The 24,087-nt window shown below is 37.8% G+C and overlaps 1 protein-coding gene across 4 annotated transcripts; it reads right to left on the bottom strand.

Moving 5' to 3' along the window:
- Positions 1-272: 272 nt before the first annotated feature.
- LOC129546066 (uncharacterized) lies at positions 273-23,301 on the bottom strand. 4 transcript variants are annotated; one of them, XM_055410778.2, is made up of 5 exons: positions 23,003-23,301; positions 21,367-21,417; positions 13,084-13,155; positions 10,751-10,877; positions 273-3,474 (listed from the first exon to the last, which is right to left on the bottom strand). In XM_055410778.2, the coding sequence occupies exons 3-5, from the start codon at positions 13,090-13,092 to the stop codon at positions 1,544-1,546; spliced, it is 2,067 nt and encodes a 688-aa protein (XP_055266753.2). In that variant the 5' UTR covers positions 13,093-13,155; positions 21,367-21,417; positions 23,003-23,301; the 3' UTR covers positions 273-1,543. The 4 variants fall into 4 exon arrangements, with proteins under 4 accessions (XP_055266753.2, XP_055266752.2, XP_088686989.1 ...); XM_055410777.2 differs by lacking the exon at positions 13,084-13,155; XM_088830863.1 differs by lacking the exons at positions 13,084-13,155; positions 21,367-21,417; positions 23,003-23,301 and adding an exon at positions 4,279-4,369.
- Positions 23,302-24,087: the final 786 nt, after the last annotated feature.

Genomic DNA, 24,087 nt, shown 5'->3' with positions numbered 1-24,087 from the left:
AGCAGCAAAAAATATCCAACACACACACTCTAAGTCACTTCTACCATTTCCTCTAACATTAAAGCCTTAATTGGTACAAGACCTTTCTTGTAAGATGGTAAAGAGACTGCTCATTTCAGTTCTCTAGCCAGAATTGAGCATATATCCTCATTCCCCATCACCCTAAGTTAATGCCATATTCGAGATTTCTTTCACCCTCAGCATTCCACTTTCAGGTACCAACTTTTATATCCATTGTAATTTTTAGTGTCAATAACAAAATGACAACAGCATCAACAAACAAGTTTAATTTTATATAAAGAAATACAGAAGGCAGGCAGACCTAAAATGGTATGGCTGTTCCATAAAATCAACATAAGTGCAGACATGTTCTGTAATCCTGCTCTATCATCCTTAATACTCAAATACCATTCTCAAAGTTCCTACAGAATTTGCCAGAGCTGCAGATTTAAATATCCACATTGTAGGCAGTGAAACAAAAAAGTGCAAAAAAGGAAATTATTTCTTAAACGTCCTATTCATACAAACACTTCTTCCAGCTTACAGATCTGCAAGGGAGGCTGAGAAAGTTTTTCAGCCAAGAATTCTATTACTGAAGAAAAAAGAATGAATTTGGGGTAGGGAAATAGTCTCTGATACAGATTCACATCATTTTTAATTGCAAAATAGCCTATAATATCAGTTTTTTTAGTTTAACTCAAAAGCTGTGCATTCAAATTTTTAAAAATTTCTTAGTAGAAAGATTTTGGCTATCCTTTTTTTTTTTCCTTTCTAAGTAACACTAGTACTTGGTGGTCAGAGATGGGAGAAAATATAAGCTTTTGGACTTTGTTACAATTCAAATCTCTTCAATGATTCACTGATTAAATCTACAGGGTTCTTTTTTACATTATGAATTTCCTCTTACAGCATATGGGACAAGATGTGAATGAAAGCATTCTCGTATTCATTACAGCATACAGTGCCCTCCTCTCAAATAATCAAGGTTCAGTGCTAATGAAAGATTTCTCAATATTCATTATACTCATAAATGTCTTCTCGTGCAAATTCTCTAAAATAACATCAGTAATAATGATAGCTAATATTTGTAATACGCTATGTTAAAGGCACTGGTTAAGAACCTTACATTTAATAACATATAATACTTCTGAGAATCTTATAAGGAAGGTAGTCTTCTTAGGTCTATCTGATAATTGAGTAAACCAAAGCAGCAGTTAATTATCATGTTAAATGTCACAAAGGAAAGCAACTGAAAGAGTCAAGAAAATTTTGAAAAAGACATATGTCTATGGCTAAAAGTCTTCCTATATTTACATGAACAGAATTATTATCTACTTTAATTTGTTAAAGTTGAGTAGGTTTCCAGTAATGACAGGTTTTTCTACATGGATTACATTAGCATAATCTTTCCCCCATACAAATTCACTGATTCTGAACTTTATGAAGCAAATGTGTTTACATGTTCACATTTTAAGAATTCTTTGATAATAATTAATTAATGACAAGAGAAGGCTCTCAATATTAATTACAAGCATCAGGTAATTCATATATAAACTTGTGAGCCATGACTGAAATCTATCCCACATTCCTTATAGTCAAAAGATTTCTCACTGATATGAATTCTTTGATGTTGAGTTAGTTGTGAACCACGAGTAAAGGCCTTCCCACAATCCCGACACTGATATGGTTTCTCACCAGTATGAACTCTCTGATGTCGAGAAAGATGTGAGCTTTGAGTAAAGGCTTTTCTACACTCTTTGCATTCATAGGGTTTCTCACCAGTATGGATTCTCTGATGTAGAGTAAGTTGAGAACCGTGACTAAAGGCCTTCCCACATTCCTTGCATCCATAGGGTTTTTCTCCAGTGTGAATTCGCTGATGTTGAGTAAGTTGTGAACCACGAATGAAGGCCTTCCCACATTCCTTGCACTGATACGGTTTCTCACCTGTATGAATTCTCTGGTGCTGTATAAGTAGTAAGCCACGAGCAAAGGCCTTCCCACATTCATTACATACATAGGGTTTCTCACCAGTATGAAGTCTCTGATGCTGAGAAAGATGTGAACTCTGCGTAAAGGCCATTCTACATTCTTTACATTCATAGGGCTTCTCACCAGTATGAATTCTCTGATGTTGAGTAAGCTGTGAGCCACGAATGAAAGACTTCCCACATTCCTTACACTCATAGGGTTTCTCACCAGTGTGAATTCTCTCATGCTGAGTAAGTTCTGAGCCACGACTAAAGGTCTTTCCACATTCCTTACATTCATAGGGTTTTTCACCAGTGTGAATCCTCTGATGTCGGGTAAGGAGGGAGCCACGATTAAAGGCCTTTCCACATTCCTTACACTGATAGGGTTTCTCACCAGTATGAATTCTCTGATGTTGAGTAAGTTGTGAGCCATGACTAAAGGTCTTTCCACATTCCTTACATTCATAGGGCTTCTCATTGGTATGAATTCTCTGGTGTTGAGTAAGTTGTGAGCCACGGATAAAGGCCTTCCCACATTCTTCACATTTATAGGGTTTTTCACCAGTATGAATCCTCTGATGTTGCATAAGTAATGAGCCACGAATAAAGGCCTTTCCACACTCCTGACATTCATATGGTTTTTCCCCATTATGTATTTTCTGATGTTGAGAAAGCTGTGAGCCACAAATAAAAGCTTTGCCACATTCCTTACATTCATAGGGTTTTTCACCAGTATGAATTCTCTTATGAAGAATAAGTTGTGAGAGTTGTGTAAAGACCTTCCTACATTCTTTACATTCATAGAGTTTCTCACCAGTATGAAGTCTCTGGTGCAGAGTAAGTTGTGAGTTCTGAGTAAAGGCTTTCCCACATTCTTTACATTCATAAGGTTTCTCCCCAGTATGGACTTTTTGATGTCGGGTGAGTTGTGAGCTTCGAATAAAGGCTTTCCCACATTCTTCACATTTATATGGTTTTTCACCAGTATGAATTCTATGGTGTAAAATAAGTTGGGAGCTCTGAGTAAAGGCCTTCCCACATTCCTTGCATGCATAGGGTTTCTCACCAGTATGAAGTCTCTGATGAAGACTGAGCTGTGAATCACGACTAAAGGCCTTCCCACACTGCTTACATTCATAGGGTTTTTCACCAGTATGAATACTCTGATGTTGAGTTAGGTGTGAGGCTCGTCTAAAGGCCTTCCCACATTCCTTACATTTATAGGGTTTCTCAGTAGAATGACACCTGGGATGTTGAGATAAATAAGCATGCTGGTTGAAAATAGACATTTTGTCATATATGATCATTCCTTGACTGAAATATTCCTCCTGATTTTCTTGTTGCTTTTCCAATGTGCCTCTGACTTCCAAATAATCTCTGGAACTGGAGTTCTCAAGATCACAGTTTTCAAGTCTGGTACTCATTTTCCATTGGGATAATTCTGTTTCATAAATGTCTTTTTTTGGAGATAAGAGCTTGTTTGCCTCCCTTGAGGGCAAGTCTGAAAGGTAAGAGGAAACTGCGTGTTGTCATTTCAAAAGAACTTCCATAGTACAAAAGACTATATGAAAAAATATATACGGAAATAATATCCATAGGAAATAACCTGAGTGTTTTTCAAATAGTGTACTACTTACCTTTCACATCAGAACCTGATATATATTTAGTTTTATAAAACAATACCTATTCTGTTTTCTATTCTATTCTTCTTCTTCTGCTGCTGCTAAGTCGCTTCAGTCATGTCTGACTCTGTGCGACCCCATAGACAGCAGCCCACCAGGCTCCCCTGTCCCTGGGATTCTCCAGGCAAGAACACTGGAGTGGGCTGCTATTTCCTTCTCCAGTGCATGAAAGTGAAAAGTGAAAGTGAAGTCACTCAGTCATGTCTGACTCTTAGCGACCCCATGGACTGCAGCCTACCAGGCTCCTCCGTCCATGGGATTTTCCAGGCAAGAGGGTGATTCTATTCTATTCTACACTACACTATTTTAGTCATCTTTTTCCTCTCCACTCCACCTTCTCTCACACACAGAGTCAAAACCCACTAAACTGATTTCATGCCACAGTAATGTGTTGCTGGGGCTTCCCTGGTGGCTCAGTGGTAAAGAACCCACCTGCCAATGCAGGAGATGTGGGTTCCATCCCTGGGTCAGGAAGATCCCCTGGAAGTTGAATTAATTACAAATGGCCAATGAGTTCATCAATCATGCCTATGTAAAGAAGCCTTCATGAAAAACCCTAACAGAAGGGATTCAGAGAGCTTCTGAGTCAGTGAATACACTGAAGTGCTAAAAGAGTGGTATACCTGGAGAGGGTATGGAAGCTCTGCAACTCTTCTTCATACCTTCCTATGGTATAAGCCTTATAGCTGGCGTTTTTTTTTTTCCTTTTCTTTTCTGTAATGCAAGAGTATGAGTTAAACTTTGATTGTCAAGGCATTCACTTCAAGGATGTCTGGACCAATAAACACGCTGCCAGCCACACAACTAGGTAGAGGCAGGCTTAGTCAGGCTGCATCCCCACAGTAAGCTCCTTTGTTTTAGAGACCTTAGTTGATTTCAATAACTGACCATCTGGGCCACTTGTTTTTTATCTTCCCACGCTTTAGACTCCCAATTCCACCTTTTAAATTCACTAATGAGTGGGCCTGTGAAATCCTCAATCCCAGTTAAAGCAGAACCCCAAGATCACATGCATGCCTGTGTACTGGCTCTCTTTTTCTCTCCTGCATTCTCTCTTCCCTGACAACGTCGCTGTGTGGCCTCAGATGTGCTGTGTAATTTCCAGGTCCTATAAGTAAATAAACTTCTATTTTCTCAAAGTTTTCCTGATACATACTTACTTGGAATCATCGTAAGAATTACACGGGCTGGTCTGGCCACAGTATTGACTACTGATAGGCTGATTCCAGCATAAACAGTAAAAACTACTCATTTCTTTCATTTAGCTGCTCCTGAGTTGTATCCTTTATAATAAACTGCTAAGTGTCAATGTTTCTCGAAGATTTGTGCACCATTCTAGCAAATTATTGAAGCTGAGATTTACAGCCACTGACAAACCCTGATTTACAGGCCGTCAGTCAGAAGTACCTGTGACAACTTGGAACTGTCATCTGAAATGGTGGTCAATCTTATTGGACTGAGCCCTTAACTTGTGGTGTCTGTACTACTCTGGAGAGTTAGTGTCAGAACTGAGTTAAACTGTAGAACATCCAGTTGTGTGTCCACCAAGAACTAGAGAATTGCTTGGTATGGGAAAATCCACACATCTAGGATCAAAGGTGTTGTGTAAGTAGAAGGAAATGGTATCTTTCTAACCCTTTTAGGACCTAATATAAACAGACAAGAAATAAAGACAGAGAAGACTGGAATATAAGATGGGTAGATTGGTAAAACTGATGACATGTTAACACATTACAATAAAATTAGAAATTACAAAAGCATGCAAAAAATATATAATGTAACTAAGATACTTCCATATAATGATTATCATAAAAGGAAAATGAAAGAAAAGAAAAACCCATAATTTAAAACTAAATACCGAGAGCAACCTTGTGTGAAATCCCATGAGATTCAGCTAATGTACCACAGAAAACTTAAATCCTTTTATTAGAAAATAAGAAATAATTAAAAACAAGAGAATTAAGGTTCAACTCAAGAAGGAGAGAGAGAAATAAAACATTTAGCTATCTAAAAATCAATAAACAAGTAAACTAGAATGCAGAAAGAATAGAAATGGCTAGCAAAACTATAAGTTAATTATTTGCAAACACCAATACATGATACAAAACATTGACATGTAGGAAAAAAATCAGATTGGGCACAAATCCAAAACACTGGAAATGAAAAGACCTTAAGTCCCCTAAATCCAAAGGAATTAAAAAGTGCTTATGACAAAAAAACTATATATAACTCAATAGTAAATTTTAAAAATGATGAAATGGATGAAAATAATTTTTAAAATGACCCATGAAGATAGAAAATCGGAATATACATCAATAACCACATTAGAATTTAAAATTTGAGTTCAATGTCTATGCTACTAAAAGGCAATAGATACTGATAACTGACAGTATTATTGGCAAGATCACATATAACTGTTTTTGAACATATAAAAATAGAGAAATCCACCCAAGTCATTTTACAAAATTAAATGAACTCAGGTAACAAAACTGGACAAAGAAAGTTCAGGAAAACCAATCCAATTTCACAAATAAACAGGTAAATTTTTAAAAGTAAAATATTAGCAACAGAGAATCTAGCTGTGTATTTAAGGATTATCAAATAAGGTTTATCCTACAACTGCAGAAATAGTTCAACATCAGAAAATGTATTTTAAGACTGTATTAAAAACTCTAAGACCAAATGGCTCTTCCTTAACCTATTTAAGGGTATTTACCAGAAACCTGCATAAACATATTTAATAGAAAAGTTTTAAATTAAACATTAGAAGCACCCCCAATTAGTTTGAAAAACAAAAATAACTGTTTTCAAAATGTGATATACTCAAATACTCAGCTCCTTCTACTGATTAGTTTTCTTTTAATGGTACATATAGAAAAGAAAAGAATCATACATTATATGTGGAGAGCAAATTATCAACCTAGAAATCCAAAATGATCCACTGAAAAATTATTAGATATTTCTGTAAGGTTATTATCAATTTACAGAGATGAATATTTCACTCTGTCTATGTATGTGTATTTATATCTATGCATTTTTTCACAGAACAAAATATTCCTATTTATAATATGAACAAAATTTATGAAGTACTAAGGAAATTACTTACCAAGAAATGTGCCAAGATCTTTTAAAAAGGCAATGAAACTAAAGTAAAAAGTAGATATAGTATGCTCAAAGGTAGAAGGATTCAATACTGTAAATACATGAACAGTGGTCAGATTTCCCCAAAACACCAAGAAATGCTAGGTAATATATGACAAACATCCTTTTACAAGTATTCCACAGTTAAAAAAAGTAAAGCTGATCCAAAGGGGACAAAATGAAGAGATCATCAGAAGCCAGAGATTAGATGCTCTGAAGTCACAGCTACCCTCAGGACATTTGCTGACTTCACTTGCCTAAATGTCTATATTTTAACGATATGGAAAAAACCCAAGAGATAAAAAGGTCAAGGATTGGCACTGATTCTCTTCACAAAATCAGAACTGTCCAAGGCCTACAGAGAAAGGAAAGGAGAAAGATCCATCTGACCGCAAAGGAAAATGACAAGGAACATTTTTATCTTGCCCTAGACTTTCTATCAAATGAAGAAAAAATGCTATGGATAATTCATCATTACACAAGAGCCCCCATGCTTGTAAGAAACTGAAGAATTAGACTGGTTTCCCAGGAACTGTAATTATTGAATGATACATGTAATATAAATGCTTGAAATATATGAAAATATAAAATCAAAATGAGAGGAAGAGAATATATAGAAGAAACGAAAACATCTAAAGGAGAGGGAAAATAACAAAGTTCTAGAAATAACGAAAGAAAACAATATAATCAATTATATTAAGATCTTAAGAAAATATCTTAAAACAGAGAGAAAATACAGATTACTTACAAAAGGAACAACAATGAGACAGATGGCAGACTTCTCAAGAGCAACAACAGAAGCCAGAAGACAGTGGAATAATATCTTCAGAGTGCTGAGAAAAAAATAATCGTCAGCATAGAATTCTATACCCACTTAAATCATCAGGTAAAAATAAAGGTGAAGCAAAAATATAAATGAAGAGTATTTACTAATAATTGGTTTTGTCTAATGTATTTCATGATAAATAAAACGATCCCAGTAGGAAGGTATGATGAAAGAGGAACAGTGTGCAAATAAAAGGATAATCATGTGAATAAATCTACAGCCAAATTAATGTCCATTGTGGGGGGTTAAAGGAAAGAATTAAAATATTAGTCAACAATAACATATCAGATAGGAAAGATTAATCAAAATGAAAGTATTCTAACATTCTTTATATTGTCCTGGGAGAAGGGAGATATTGTCACCTTTCTTAATTATTTGTTAAGTGACACAAACGATAATGGTAATAATTAAATGACCAAAATAGACAGAAATACTCCCAAAATATTTAAACTCATGTAATCATAAGTATATGTCATTCAATTTTTTATCTACAAATTGACACGTATTTTTATGTAATGATTACCCAGGGTTCATCAAAGTGTAGAAAAAGAGTAATCACACACTGCTGGTACAATCCTGGTAAGAATTTTGTGAAAATGAAATGTGTATTTGACATAGACATGTCAATTTCACATCTTTCTATAAATCTCGACTCACTGCCACAGCAGCCACCAATTCATTTCAAGGCAGATAGCAAACGCCCTCTTCCAACAACACAAGAGAAGACTCTACACATGGACATCACCAGATGGTCAACACCGAAATCAGATTGACTGTATTCTTTGCAGCCAAAGATGGTGAAGCTCTATACAGTCAGCAAAAACAAGAACGGGAGCTGACTGGCTCAGATCATGAAATCCTTATTGCCAAATTCAGACTTAAATTGAAGAAAGTGGGAAAAACCACTAGACCATTCAGGTATGACCTAAATCAAATCCCTTATGATCATACAGTAGAAGTGAGAAATAGATTTAAGGAACTAGATCTGATAGACAGACTGCCTGATGAACTATGGACAGAGGTTCGTGACACTGTACAGGAGACAGGGATCAAGACCATCCCCAAGAAAAAGAAATGCAAAAAAGCAAAATGGCTGTCTGAGGAGGCCTTACAAATAGCTGTGAAAAGAAGAGAAGTAAAAAGCAAAGAAGAAAAGGAAAGATATACCCATTTGAATGCAGAGTTCCAAAGAATAGAAAGGAGAGATAAGAAAGCTTTCCTCAGTGATCAATGCAAAGAAATAGAGGAAAACAATAGATTAGGAAAGACTAGAGATCTCTTCAAGAAAATCAGAGATATCAAGGGAACATTTCATGCAAAGATGGGCTCGATAAAGGACAGAGATGGGATGGACGGAAGCAAAAGATATTAAGAAGAGGTGGCAAGAATACACAGAAGAACTATACAAAAAAGATCTTCATGACCCAGATAATCACGATGGTGTAATCACTCACCTAGAGCCAGACATCCTGGAATGTGAAGTCAACTGGGCCTTAGGAAGTATCACTACAAACAAAGCTAGTGGAGGTGATGGAATTCCAGTTCAGCTATTTCAAATCCTGAAAGATGATGCTGTGAAAGTGCTGCACTCAATATGTCAGCATATTTGGAAAACTGAGCAGTGGCCACAGGACTGAAAAAGGTCAGTTTTCATTCCAATCCCAAAGAAAGGCAATACCAAAGAATGCTCAAACTACTGCACAATTGCACTTATCTCACACGCGAGTAAAGTCGTGCTCAAAATTCTCCAAGCCAGGCTTCAGCAATACGTAAACTTCCAGATGTTCAAGCTGGTTTTAGAAAAGGCAGAGGAACCAGAGATTAAATTGCCAACACCCGCTGGATCATTGAAAAAGCAAGAGCGTTCCAGAAAAGCATCTATTTCTGCTTTATTGACTATGCCAAAGCCTTTGACTGTGTGGATCACAATAAACTGTGGAAAATTCTGAAAGAGATGGGAATACCAGTCCACCTGACCTGCCTCTTGAGAAACCTGTATGCAGGTCAGGAAGCAACAGTTAGAACTGGACATGGAACAACAGACTGGTTCCAAATAGGAAAAGGAATACGTCAAGGTTGTATATTGTCACCCTGCTTATTTAACTTATATGCAGAGTACATCACGAGAAACGCTGGGCTAGATGAAACAAGCTAGAATCAAGATTTCCAGGAGAAATATCAATAACCTCAGATATGCAGATGACACCACCCTTATGGCAGAAAGTGAAGAGGAACTAAAAAGCCTCTTGATGAACGTGAAAAAGGAGAGTGAAAAAGTTGGCTTAAAACTCAACATTCAGAAAACTAAGATCATGGCATCTGGTCCCATCACTTCATGGCAAATAGATGGGGAAACAGTGGAAACAGTGAGTGACTTTATTTTTTGGGGCTCCAAAATCATTGCTAATGGTGACTGAAGCCATGAAATTAAAAGACGCATGGTCCTTGGAAGAAAAGTTATGACCAACCTAGACAGCATATTAAAAAAAAGAGACATTACTTTGCCAACAAAGGTCCATCTAGTCAAGGCTATGGTTTTTCCAGTAGTTATGTATGGATGTGAGAGTTGGACTATAAAGAAAGCTAAGGGCCAAAGAATTGATGCTTTTGAACTGTGGTATTGGAGAAGACTCTTGAGAGTCCCTTGGACTGTAAGGAGATCCAACCAATCCATCCTAAAGGAAATCAGTCCTGAATATTCATTGGAAGGACTGATGCTGAAGCTGAAACTCCAATACTTGGGCCACCTCATGCGAAGAGCTGACTGACTGGAAAAGACCCAGATGCTGGGAAAGATTGAAGGCGGATGGAGAAGGGGACAACAGAAGTTGAGATGGTTGGATGGCATCACCGACATGATGGACATGAGTATGAGTAAACTCCAGGAGTTGGTGATGGACAGGGAGACCTGGCGTGCTGCAGTCCATGGGGTCACAAATTGTTGGACACGACTGAGGGACTGAAGTGAACTGAATGAAACTATCCATTCTACTTCTAGCAATTTAAAACTATTCCTTTGAGAATAATACAAAATGCAGTTAATTACTTAAAAACAACCTTGAAATAATGGAAATGAGAGCAGCCATTCCAAAGATAGATCCTGAAATACTAGTGGTAGATGTTCTTACCTAGTGACACCAAGTTACTATAGTTCTCCAACATCACATCTCTATACAAATCCCTTTGAGCTGAGTCCAGGCAATCCCACTCTTCCTGAGAGAAGTCAATGGCAACATCCCTGAACATCACTGATCTCTGAAACAGAAACATAATAGTAGTTGTGAAAATAAAGAAAAATACTTTTTCAATGGAAGGGGAGATGATGGAGAGCTCTCTACAAAGAAGGGAACAGAGCAATTTGGCTGGGCAGTCTTTTACATGGATGAGACAATAAACAAATTGGTGCTTCTCAAGTTTCTTTTTATGCTTGTTGCTGAAGACAGAATATCTATCTGCTGCTGCTGCTAAGTTCCTTCAGTCATGTCCGATTTTGTGCGGCCCCACAGATGGCAGCCCACCAGGCTCCTGCGTCCCTGGGATTCTCCAGGCAAGAACACTGAGAGGGGGTTGCCATTTCCTTCTCCAATGCATCGAAGTGAAAAGTGAAAGTGAAGTCGCTCAGTCCTGTCCAACTCCTAGCGACCCCATGGATTTCAGCCTACCAGGCTCCTCTGCCCATGGGATTTTCCAGGCAAGAGTACTGGAGTGGGTTGCCATTGCCTTCTCCAGAGTATCTATCTACATTGCTGCACATAGAATATCTCATTATACACATAAATCTGGAAATTTATCAAGTAAATGCAACATCCTAATTAAAAGAAATAGCACACAAAGTACCATGTACAATATGTATCTTATATACCATACATGCTCAATAAATGTGAGTTTCTCTTTCTTCTCCATTTAAGAAGGAAAAACATTTAGTAAATTTTTCTGTAAAATCTTATAAAATCTCTATAAGATTTGTATAAAATTAAAGAATTTACTGAAACCTCAGGTTCATTATATTAATATCAGAACATTACATCATAAGCATTTTCCTATTACAACAATTTAATAAATACTTACAAATAGGCTGTACAATAGCTCCATATAATGAATATATCTGACTTAGTAAGTGTGCATCATTAAACACTTTAGGTTATATAAAAAGCTCATAAGCATTTCTTACTTTTGGGAGTTTATAATTCTCAACAGCATCATCATATGAATAATGATCTTTCTTGTTACTATTCATCACTTAAAAAACTCATCTTTTCCCTTATTCTAAGGAACAGAAAGGTGATATGGATAATCTATACTTACACATTCAAGATTAGCCCAATATCCTGAATCTCAAAATGATCCATGTTATTGGTACTGGTCAATCATGGATTCCCAGGGTAGATCCCCGATCCCTCTGTATTGAATTCTTAATCATGCTGCTAATCTTAAAAGCTCACAAAGCATAAGGTCTTGCTATGTATGGACACTAAGCCCAGTCAAGAGCAAATCCTACCTTGTCTAACCAGGAAACTTAGCTCTAAAGAGAATTTCAAAGTTTTCTCCTGTGTGGTGTATAAACATCTCTGGGTTTCTGCTTTTGTTTTTTTTGTTTTGTTTTTTAAAGAAAAATGCAGTTTATTTCAAGCTTATGGAAACTTTCAGAGCGCGGCTGTGCTCCATTTGTCCATCTGTTTGTTTGTCCAAAGTATCAGGTTGTTGGGGTAGACCCAGAAACTGCTCCCTCGTTGAGCTCTGAAGCTCAGCTCCCAGAAGGATGTTTCCAAGACTACTCACAGGTCAAGCCACAAATTAAACAATAAGGATTATTTATTGAGGTGACTTCGATGGGATGAGGTGTTTGGAAAGAGGCTGGAGGAGACAGAAAATAAAGCCCAGGTACCCTGAGCTCACTGCCTAGATAAGGTCTTAGACATCCTGAAGGAACCTAGGGCTGGACCCTGGGCTGCAGGAAGGAAACATCCCTGGGAGGTTCAGGAACACAGAGCTGCCCGGTGTGGGGGTGGGGGAGGGGCAGGTGCCACAGCTACTTTCATTCATATCTTCAACTAATCTCTCTTCTATTTGCAAGCTCATCTCACCACTCCTTGCTGCTGCTGCTAAGTCACTTCAGTCGTGTCCAACTCTGTGTGACCCCACAGACGGAAGCCCACCAGGCTCCCCTGTCCCTGGGATTCTCCAGGCAAGAACACTGGAGTGGGTTGCCATTTCCTTCTCCATCTGCTTTTGTTATATCAGTGCTCCCAGTCAAAGATGCTCATTGGATTTTTGCCTCAGTATGTGAGTATAAATTAGATTAGAAAGGCATACGCAGGGAAAACACTATCACTTATAACAATGGAACAAACCGGAAAGCACATTCTTGAGTGGGGTGAGTCAGGAAGGAAATTTTCAGAATAAGCAATGCAAACATGCACATACTCTAAAAAAGTGATTTTTAAAGAGGGTACTGGTTTACCTGAGCCATGGTTTTTAGAGCTGCGAGACATGATTGATCATCTTCTAGATTCCTATTTTAGAGAAGCACAGTCTGGAAAAGGTAGTGTAGGGGAAGAAAAAACAAAACCATGAGCCCATGCTTTGTACAAAGTTCCACAGGGATAAGTCAGAGTTATCTTTGTTGTTTTCCTCTTCCTGTCTCTTTCTACGATCCACAAAATACACATTAAGCAGGGGAGATACAGGTAGGTGATGGCTCTTACCCTGGTCAAACTCAATGCTCTCTCAATATACAAACAAAAATATTTACAACTTCTCTGTTTCTAAAATGAAACTTGTAGGCAATAAGACAATTTATATACAGTATAGGAAATGGCAACCCACTCCAGTACTCTTGCCTGGAAAATCCCATGGACAGAGAAGCCTGGTACGTTACAGTCCATGGGGTAGCAAAGACTCAGACATGAGTGAGTGATTTCACTCACTCATACCAAAAATAGAGATAATGCCCACCTGTTACATTTTAATATGTTAATGATCATACTCAACAACACAGAAAGCACAAACAGTTAAATACTTATGCTTACAACCACAGAAAACATGTTGTTGATATCATTTATAGTTGACATTTTTTTTCACTTTTATTTTTTTATTTTTTATTTTTTTAAATTTATTTTAATTGGAGGCTAGTTATTTTACATTATTGTATTGGTTTTGCCATACACTGACATGAATCTGCCCCAGATGTACATGTGTTCCCCATCTTGAACCCCTCCCCCACTTCCCTCCCCATCCATATAGTTGACATTTTAAAATAAAGGCCATATGTGTGTGTGTATGTGTGTCTGTGTCTGTAGAATCAAGAAAACACATTAACTACAAAGAGACTTCTACAAATATGTAATAATTGGCAAGTCAAATATCACAAGCAGTGTTGCCACCAGTGCTGTAACTTTTTTAAATGGTTTTTAAAAACTCAGTAAATTTCTGAATAAAACAAAGTACAATCTTTTATCAATCAAACTATGATAGCATTCCTGGAAGATTTAGCTAATAGTAAAACTATGCAATTAATACTAAAAGAGAAAAGTTGAACAATTTGAAAAGTATGTGAGAGATTCTAGACCCAAATAATAATAAACACATTCCACCCCGCCCCAAGCTGTGGTCCTCATTTTGCAGGTCACTGAATAATTATTTTTGTTGTACACTGCAGGACATCTAGATCAGAAGTTGGGCAAACTATTGCCCACCAACTATTTTTTAAAATAAAACTTTACTGAAATACATCTATACTCTATACTCATTCATTATTTTTTAACTTTTTCTACATGTTTATTTGTTCTTTTTTTTTAATTTATTTATTTTAATTGGGGGCTAATTACTTTGCATTATTGTATTGGTTTTCCCATACATTGACATGAATCTGCCCCGGGTGTACATATGTGCCCCATCTTGAACCCCCCTCCCACCTCCCTCCCCATCCCATCCCTCTGGTTCATCCCAGTATACCAGCCCCGAGCATCCTGTATCATGCATCAAACTTGGACTGGCGATTCATTTCACATATGATAATGTACATGTTTTAATGCCATTCTCCCAAATCATCCCACCCTCGCCCTCTCCCACAGAGTCCAAAAGAGTGTTCTATACATCTGTGTCTCTTTTGCTGTCTCATATACAGGTTTATTGTTATCATCTTTCTAAATTCCATATATATGTGTTAGTATACTGTACTGGTGTTTTTCTTTCTGGCTGACTTCACTCTGTATAATACTCATTCATTTATATACTGTCTTGGTGACTTCCACACTATAATGGCAGAGTTGAGAGCTGCAAGAGACCATATGGCCCATAAAGCCTAAAATATGTACTGTCTAGTCCTATGCAGAAAAGCTGTCAAACCTATGATCTAGATTCATGGTTTGCTTCAGTCTTTCAAAAGCCAGAAGCCTTCACCCTCAGTCCAGTTATCTTAACATTGACAAGCACCCAGTTATATTTCTAAAACATCCCTGCAGAAAGTCACTGCCTCTACAGAAAATCACTGATACAGGTGCGCAACAAATAATTAGAAACTCCACTTCTTCCAACAGCAATAGGTAACTGTGCCCATCATAACAATAAAAGAGAATTCAGGTGAAATGAAAATCACAAGTAAAAATTCATCACAGAGCTAAAGATAAAAATATAAGTGAACTAATTAAACTCCAAAAAGTGACAAGTTTTTCTTAAAAGACATATGTGGATGCTCCCATTCCTGGCAGGTTTAAACTAAATTTTACTTACCTTAAAGGTAAATAATCCAATTATTTCAATAAAAGGACAATATCAAAACAAGACAAAAAGCAAATTTCAACTATATGCTGTCTGTAAGAAACACACTTTAAATACAAAGAAACAGATAGGTTAAAAGTTAAATGGAGAAATATATATCATACAAACGCTAAGCATAAGAAAGCTTGTGTACTCATATTAATATAAGGCAAAATAGATTTCAAGACAAAGCGTAATACTGGAAATAAATGATAAATTTATCAAGAAAACATAGCCATCCTAAATGTGTAGAGACTTAATAAAAAAATATCAAATACTGAAAGCAAAACTTGACAGAACTAAAAGAAGAAACAGACAAATCCACAATCAGATTTGGAAATTTTAACATCTTTCTCTCAGTGACTGATACAACAAAGATTTTTAAAAATTAGTAACAATATAGAGGATTTATTTAAAGCTATCAAGCACTGTGATATAACTGCGATAAATAACCAACTGTCAAGAACATTACACTCAACTGAGATGTGCTAGAGCGAGCTGAGCTGCCAGTTGTTAGAAAAGCTGATGAAGACAACAGCCAAAATAAAGAACCAATCAAACCTTTAATCATTAATCACTTACTAATCAGCTAGTATAAGCAAGAGGCTAACCAAGAGAAAGTGCTTACTCCCCTACTGTTCCATTTTCCCCCATGAAATAGCACCTAAAGAGGGTCAGAAGGATAAATACAGATGCGTGGAATCATCTCATTGCCAAAGGAGTACCAAAAAAAGAGGCCCCTCCCATTTCATTAAGAGGGAGATGGGGGAAGGGCTAGGAGTAGAAGAGTAGTGAGTACCAAGTCACAGTGGAGAAAAAGTATCAAGGTTTGCCTCCCTATCCATGATAAGGAACTCTTGGCAGAGGTGCCTGATAAAGAGGTATTGAAGGACTTCCCTGGTGGTACAGTGGATAAAAATCTGCCTGCCCGTGCACAGGACAAAGGTTCAATCCCTGACCTGGGAAGATTCCCACATGCCACAGAGCAACTAAGCACAGTACAACTAAAGCTCTCTGCAACTAGAGAAAACCTGTGCACAGCAACAACCAAATAAATAAATAATTTAAATGTATTCTTTAAAAAGAGAGAGTATAATGGAGGCACTTGGGTTAGAAAGGCAGATGTACGTAAGAGCATGACTGGCGAGGGGGCCTGAGTCCTGGACTGCAACTCCCTTAGGATAACCACAACCAAAGTACTAAAAATATTTTGAGTCATTCAGAGTATATTTTCTGGTCTTGGTTCACACACAATTAAATGAGAAATAACAATAAGAGTTCTAGTAGAAACTCCAAAATATTTGCAAATTAAACTCACTTCTAAATAACCCATAAGAAGAAATCACAGGAGATTAGAAAATAGGTTGAACTAAATGACTATGAAAACACAACTTACTGGAACTTCCCTGGAAGTCCAGTGGTTAGGTCTCCATGGTTCTCTTGCAGGGGGCATGGGTTCAATCTCAGGTCATGGAATTAAGATTCCACAAGCTGCAATTTACCAAATTTTGTGGACTGTAGCAAAACCAGTATTTAAAGGAAAATTTATAGCTTTAAATGATAGGTAAAAAGAGGTATACCATCAGTGATTTAGGTTCCCACATTCAGGAGCTGGCCAAAGAACAAATGAAGTTCAAAGCAAGAGGAAAAGAAATAAAGAAATAAATACAAAATCTACAATGGACTCAAAATGGATCCATTAAAATCCAAAATGGATTAACAGGGAATCAACAAATTAAAAAATGTGTTCTTTCAAAGATTAATACAATTGATAAGCTTCGAGCAAGTCTATGGAGAAAAAGAAATTACCAATATGGAGAACACACTATAGATTTCATAGGCATTAAAAGAATGATTCAACTCTATGCCAATAAACTTGACAACATGAATGATATGGACAAATACATTAAAAGACAAATTATTAAAAGTCACACAAGAAGAAACAAAAAACTGCCCCACAGATATTACAGAAATTGAATTTTCAGTAAAACAAAACAAAACACCCTGTCCACAGAGAGGACCCATATGACTTCACCAGTAAATTCTACCAACATTTAAGGCTGATATAGTACTATTCTTTCATAAACTTTTTCACAAAGTAGGAAAAAGAGTAAACATTCTTTTTTACATTTAAAGGCAAAAAACCCATAATACCAAACTTGACAAAAATATTACAAGAAAAAAATTATAGTTCAATATCTCTCATTAACACAGACACACAAAAAATTGTAAGGTAATATCAAATAGACTCCATTTGACTTTGGAACTGTGTTTCATATAAGACAAAATTAAATCAAACTGGAAAAAAAATGCCTAAGAACCAAAAGCAAATTGAAACAAACTTATCTGTTCATAATACTAGCAGGGTAAACACAGAAAGGAAATGTTTATTTCAAGGAACTTAAAAATATATACATTTGACATTAGATTCCTAGTGCAATATAACCTGCAGACAAAATAACTTTTTCAGCAGCTATACTGTTATTAATTATATTGGCATTGTTATTCTAAAACATTCACATTCTGAAATAATTACATCAGGTACACATATATCAATGAGAATGAAGCAAATATGTAATTATCTTAATGTTATTACGAATAAAGATTTCTAGAGTACAAAAAGAGATACAAATTAAAAATTAAGAAAAACTATAACCTTTAAATTCATTGGAAATATCAGTATAAACTCAGGACTTATTTTTCTCCTTCTAAAAAATACATATGTAACCAGCTCTATAAAAACCTACAAGCAATAACAACCAGAAGCAATGAAAACTATTATCCTAAGTGTGGCTTTTTAAAACAGTTTACCACTAAAAGGAACCACAGCTCCATAAACAAGTGGCTGATTTCATATTTAACACAGGAAAATATATTAGATGGGCCTAGAATAATATCCTGTCACACCAGAAAGTCTGGAATCTACCAAAGACTCCAAAAGCCATCATAAGGAATTCAAAAGGAGCCAAATCAGAAGTAGTAAAGTAGTAAAGAGGATCCCACTGGTAAAAGATAATTTAAGTTTTAATAAGAATAACTGCTATAATAAGACTGAACATACCAAACATATTTGAATCGACAAGTTCTTAATGGTAATTTAAAAGGAAAACATAGGATAAATTTTGAAAGATATTGAAAAATAATGAGATGTAAAATCACGCTTCATCCTACTTCTTTTTTGCCATATTTTAGTTCTCCTACCAGGGACTAACCCTGGGCCTAGGCAGTGAGATCACCAAGTGCTAACCACCGGACCACCAGGGAATTCCCTATTCTACTTTTTTTGCATAAGCTATACTTCAGAGTAACTAAGACACTGATGAGAGGATGGTTCCCTTTGTAGAAGTATCCCAGCTAATAAATGCAGAAGGAATGATAGAATTAAATAATATTCTGTAACTTCTGATAAAATAATGGATTCTAAAGGAAAGATTATCAATGGCTGCTAACCTCATATAAAGGAAAACAACCAAATGTTATTCACTACTTCAGATACATACAAACACATACACTTATACATATATACCACTTGAAAGAAAAGTAGAAGAATAAAGGTAAGTACAGGGAGTTATCAACAGAGGGAAGAAACAAGGTGAAAGCGACAGGAATGGATGCTGCTGCTGCTGCTAAGTCACTTCAGTTGTGTCCGACTCTGTGTGACCCCACAGACGGAAGCCCACCAGGCTCCCCCTTCCCTGGGATTCTCCAGGCAAGAACACTGGAGTGGGTGCTGCTGCTGCTGCTAAGTTGCTTCAGTTGTGTCCGACTCTGTGCGACCCCATGGACTGCAGCCCACCAGGCTCCTCTGTCCATGGGATTTTCCAGGCAAGAGTACTGGAGTGGGTTGCCATTGCCTTCTCCTTTTTAATGCTGCTGCTAGACTTCTCTAAATTCACCTTGTTCTATAGTTTTGATTTTAGAAATATGTAAATATTTTATGTGATTTTAAAACAAAATTAAATCAAAGTGGTGGGAAGACAGTCCCTAAAAGTAGAAAGCAAGGTGAAACAAAGGAGCCTGTGTCTCTCAAGTTGATGCTTTACCTATAAGAAAGGTTATTATAGGTGACTTTAAAAACATAGAATTTTATTATAGATCCTTTAGTGGGTTATATCCTATTGAACTACATGAAGTCTGGGCTGTTTTCTGTATTTATAAGATTAGTAAAAATGTTGGCTTTATTATTTTGAAACTCTTCCTCTCAGTCCAAAAGGAAGCAGAAAAAAAATGGAAAAAGAAAGAACAGATGGAACAAATATAAATGGCAAGATAATAGATTTGACCCAAACTGTACCAATAACCACACTAAATACAAATAGTAAAAACACTCCAATTAAAAAATGGATATTGTTAAACTAAATAAAAACACAAGATCCAACTAACTGCTGCCTACAAGAAATGTACTTTATCAGAACACAAATAGGACTGGACCTTAAAGAAAGCTGAGGGCCAAAGAATTAATGCCTTTGGGGAACTGTGCTGGAGAAAACTCCTGAGAGTCCCTTGGACTGCAAGGAGATCAAACTAGTCAATCCTAAGGAAATCAAACATGAATATTCATTGGAAGGACTGACGCTGAAGTTGCAATACTTTGGCCATCTGATGTGAAGAGCCGACTCACTGGAAAAGACCCTAATGCTGGGAAAGATTGAAGGCAAAAGGAGAAGTGGGCGGCAGAGGACGAGATGGCTAGATAGCATCACCAATTCAATGGACATGAATCTGAGCAAACTCCAGGAGATAGTGAAGGACAGGGAGGCCTAGCATGCTGCAGTCCATGGGGTTGCAAAGACTCAGACAAAACTTAGCACCTACAATAACAACGTAGAAAAAGATATACCATGCTAACATTAATGAAAAAAAGCTGAAGTGGCTATATTAAATATCAGATAAATTAAATGTTCAAAGCAAAGAATATTACCAGAGGAAACCATTTCAGAATGGTAAAGGGGTCAATTCAACATCTGGACATATAGTCTGAAATATTTATGTAACTAATAATAGAGCTTCCAAATAAATGAAACAGAAACTGATAGACATTACAGAGAAAGAGGTAAATCCAACTCACTCAATAAGAGTACAGAAGATTTAAGGGGGCTTCCCTGGTGGCTCAGGGGTAAAGAATCCACCTGCAATGCAGGAGATGTGGGTTTGATCCCTGGGTTAGGAAGATCCCCTGGAGGAGGGCATGGCAACCCACTCCAGGGGAGCCTGACAGGCTCCAGTCCATAGGATTGCAAAGAGTTGGACACAATTGAAGTGACTTGAGTACAGCACGTAGAAGATTTAAACACTACCAATCCATCTGTCTTAGCAAGTATTCACAGAACATTCCACCCAGCAGTGGCAGAATACAGTCTTTTCAGTGCACACCAAACATTTATAGGAGAGACCACACATTCTGGGTCATAAAATAAATTTTCATAAATTTAAAACGATTCAAGTCATATGAAGTATATTCGCTGAACATAATGGAATGAAATTAGAAATCAGTAGCAGAAAAACATCTGGAAGATCCTTAGAATGCTTGAAAACTAAATAAAGTGTTGCTAAATAACCCATATGACAAAGAAGAAATCAAAAGGCAAATTAGAAGGGATTGTGAACTGAAGGCAGAATAACTGAAATAAGATTACCAAATGATAACTTTTAAGGTAGGCATATGATAGTTCATTACACTTTTGTGTATCTCTGAAAAATAACAAAAAAAAGTTAAAACAGAATGCTTCTATGTCAGAAATAACACAACAGAGCTTTTCCTTTTTAAATTTATGGATCTCAAGGTCCTTCTTCCTCAATTTAACCACTGCTAGGAAGCATCCATCACAATTAACTGCACATATATTCCTTGCTCCCAGTTGACAGAAAATTGCCTGGCCCCTCCATCATTTGAGAAGGCTTAGGTGGGACACTTCAAAAAGAAAAGATTCTTACGTTCTGAAAAAACAAAATCATTTCATGAGACAAAGAGGAAACATATACACACCTTGAAGCTTGCTTCTGACTGTACAACAATCATTCTTCCTTCCTCTGGGTGCTACTCTCAGAGGGAAAAAAAAAAAGAACCATGAGATACTGGCCCTTTCTGAGGGTATTCTCTAAATTAGAACTCCCACCCCATTAATCTACCCTTCATTTAATACAGAGGAACACTTTCTGTATTAGAAAGAAGGGCCAAGATCGCAGCCAACTTGGGCTATAATCTGTTTCTGAATTCAAAGCTGTCTGTTGGAGACAAGAGTGCTGCAGTGGAGTGTACAGTTTCCCAAGTCTCTGATGGACTCTTCTAGCACACTCTCTGGAAGTATTTCCACTCCTGGAATTTCATTACATTTTCCAGTGACCTGTCTTGAAGGTGCCATCAGTTCTAAAATTCTCATCTCAAGATGCTTTAGAAATAACTAATATTCTTGAATCAGGAGTTCAAATTTCTTTTATTTATTCTTTCCTGTCACTTTTCCTGACTTATTCTTTCCTGTCACTTTTCTGCATTCAAAACCCTGAAGGTTATAAGGTGAGAGGGCACCAGCAAGCAGTAGGGAAGTTACATCTTAAATCCCACAGCAAACTAAGGATAAATATGAAAAATGAAGCACCACAGCCAATGTGTGAAAAGAGGGGAAATGAATTACTGTGATCAAAAGAGAAAGACGTCATCTCAGAGGACCACATGGGATTTTTTTTTTTTTATATTTATTTATTTGGCTGTTCCAGGTCTTAGTTGCAGCAAGAAGGATCTTTAGTTGCAGCATGTGGGATCTAATTCCCAAATCAGGGATGGAACCCAGGCCCCCTGGATCTGAAGCAGGGCATCTTAGCTATTGGATCACCAGGGAGGTACCCACATGGGATTCTTGATCCATAGGCAGACTCAGCCCCAGAATGAATCCAGAAATACCAAGATGCAATTTTACCTCTGTATCCAGCTAAACTTCCATAAGGTCACAGGTCATGAAACATACAAATGACTTACAGAGTCACACACAATCACATTTCCACAGTCTCACAGCCAGTCACAATCACCAAGTTAACGCTACACTGTCTGACCGCCTAGTCTGAAAATCCAATCCTACACCGAACACACACATCATACAAGCACACTGCTGGGGACACACACAGCCCAAAATAACCTTTCACAACACTTTTACTCTTTTCATAGTCATTCAATCATATAGTCAGAAAAACACAACCAAGTACCAGTTCAAGGAAACAAGCAATCACAAACATCGTGTTACAGAAACACGATCATAACACCTCAAAGTCACAGGCAAACCCCAGTAACACACACACAACCTCAAAGTAATACAAGCACTTCCAAACAGCCTGACACAACAACACTGTCGCACACCGCAGTCTTGAACAAACGGTCCACACACAATTATACTATCACATAAGCATATTTCCATTCAGGGAAGAACGCGCTGAGGAACACGGTCAAAGCATAACTACCACATCCTCAGAGTCACAAACAACTCACACTCATACAAACGCTTACACACAAAACCAAAGTAGTACACGCCCATTCGCCGATACGGTAACCAATACCAGGTTGCCTGACACACACACACACACACACCCTGGAGCTTCCTCGGAGCGTTTCCACCCTGGCGTTCCGGACATACCTCGACAGAGGGTGCAGTTCAGGGCCCAGGATCTGGTGCCCGAAATCCCTGCCCGGTTTCGGGTTCGCCCGCCCTGCGGGAGCCAGGCCAAACTCCTCCAGGGACGCAGCCCTCTCCCCACGCGACGTCCCCAAATCGCGCGAAAAAACGGAAATGAAGCCGCGTTCGGGACGCGGTGGCTCTGGGAAATGTAGTCCAACTCCGGGCAGGCTGTGGCTGGCCCGCCAGGACGCTAGGAGACCTAGTTCACTAACTCCCGGCGGGCTTCGTGGACCCCACTGCTGCTAGAACCAGTTAGCTCCAACTGCCGCGCCCCGGGGATTTCTGGGAGAGCCCGCCTGCGGTCGTTGCGCAGGCGTGGACACGCTTGACTCTAGCCTTTGGGGCAAAGACTGTGGCCGCTGTTGAGCGGTCTCGCGGGTCTTGGGCGGTCAGGAGAAAGTGGGACAGGCAGATAGGGCAGGGGCAGGGAATCAGCTTGAGCGTCAGATTAACACGAGACCCTGTGTGTCCGTTTGGTGCAGGTGAATATGTGCGAGACGTTGCGAGATATTTTCGGGTGAACTAGGAGTCCCTCAGTGACCGGGTGTAGGATTGTGTTTCTGCCTGTGTGTGATTCTGTGTGCTCCGGGTGTCAGGTGATTCGTACTAGAAGCTGCATAGTAATAGCATTTTATAACTGTGTGGGATTGTCTGAGAGATTAAGGGACCTCTGCTTTTGTAGTTTGTTTTGTGTCCATAATTGAGAATGGTTGTGTTGACTGGTGATGATTTGTCTTATATAAATGTACTTTTATCATGCCTAAATCTGAACGTCTGTAGGAGTGTGACTAGCAATATGTGATTGTGAAAAAAACGATGGATGGTCAAATTATTTCTTCCTTGAACACCAATTTGATAATCTGGGAAAGGTCATCAGTTCATTTGGCAAATAATTTAGGCCTGATTTTTCTACTGGATCAAATACATGTAATTATGGGGAAGAATGCAAAATCAACTTAGTCGGCTATTGTTTTTTTTTAAGAAGCATATTTTCAAAGGCAACCTTAGGGTAACTGCTTTTTCCTCTGCCACACCGCTTCAAA

Source organism: Moschus berezovskii, chromosome 22 (assembly GCF_049115385.1).
Source record: "Moschus berezovskii isolate FMDL1 chromosome 22, NW_MosBer_1.0, whole genome shotgun sequence".
NCBI lineage: Eukaryota > Metazoa > Chordata > Mammalia > Artiodactyla > Moschidae > Moschus > Moschus berezovskii.
The sequence above is the reverse complement of the archived record's forward strand: the minus strand, read 5'-3'. Positions and strand labels throughout refer to the sequence as shown.

Coding starts and splice junctions, on each gene's coding strand:
- LOC129546066 (XM_055410777.2), bottom strand. CDS start 21,399: ATGATTGTTGTACAGTCAGAAGCAAGCTTCAAG. Junction 10,878..21,366: donor AGTCAGAAGCAAGCTTCAAG/GTGTGTATATGT, acceptor TTTCTGTTTCAG/AGATCAGTGATGTTCAGGGA. Junction 3,475..10,750: donor TAGTAACTTGGTGTCACTAG/GTAAGAACATCT, acceptor CTTACCTTTCAG/ACTTGCCCTCAAGGGAGGCA.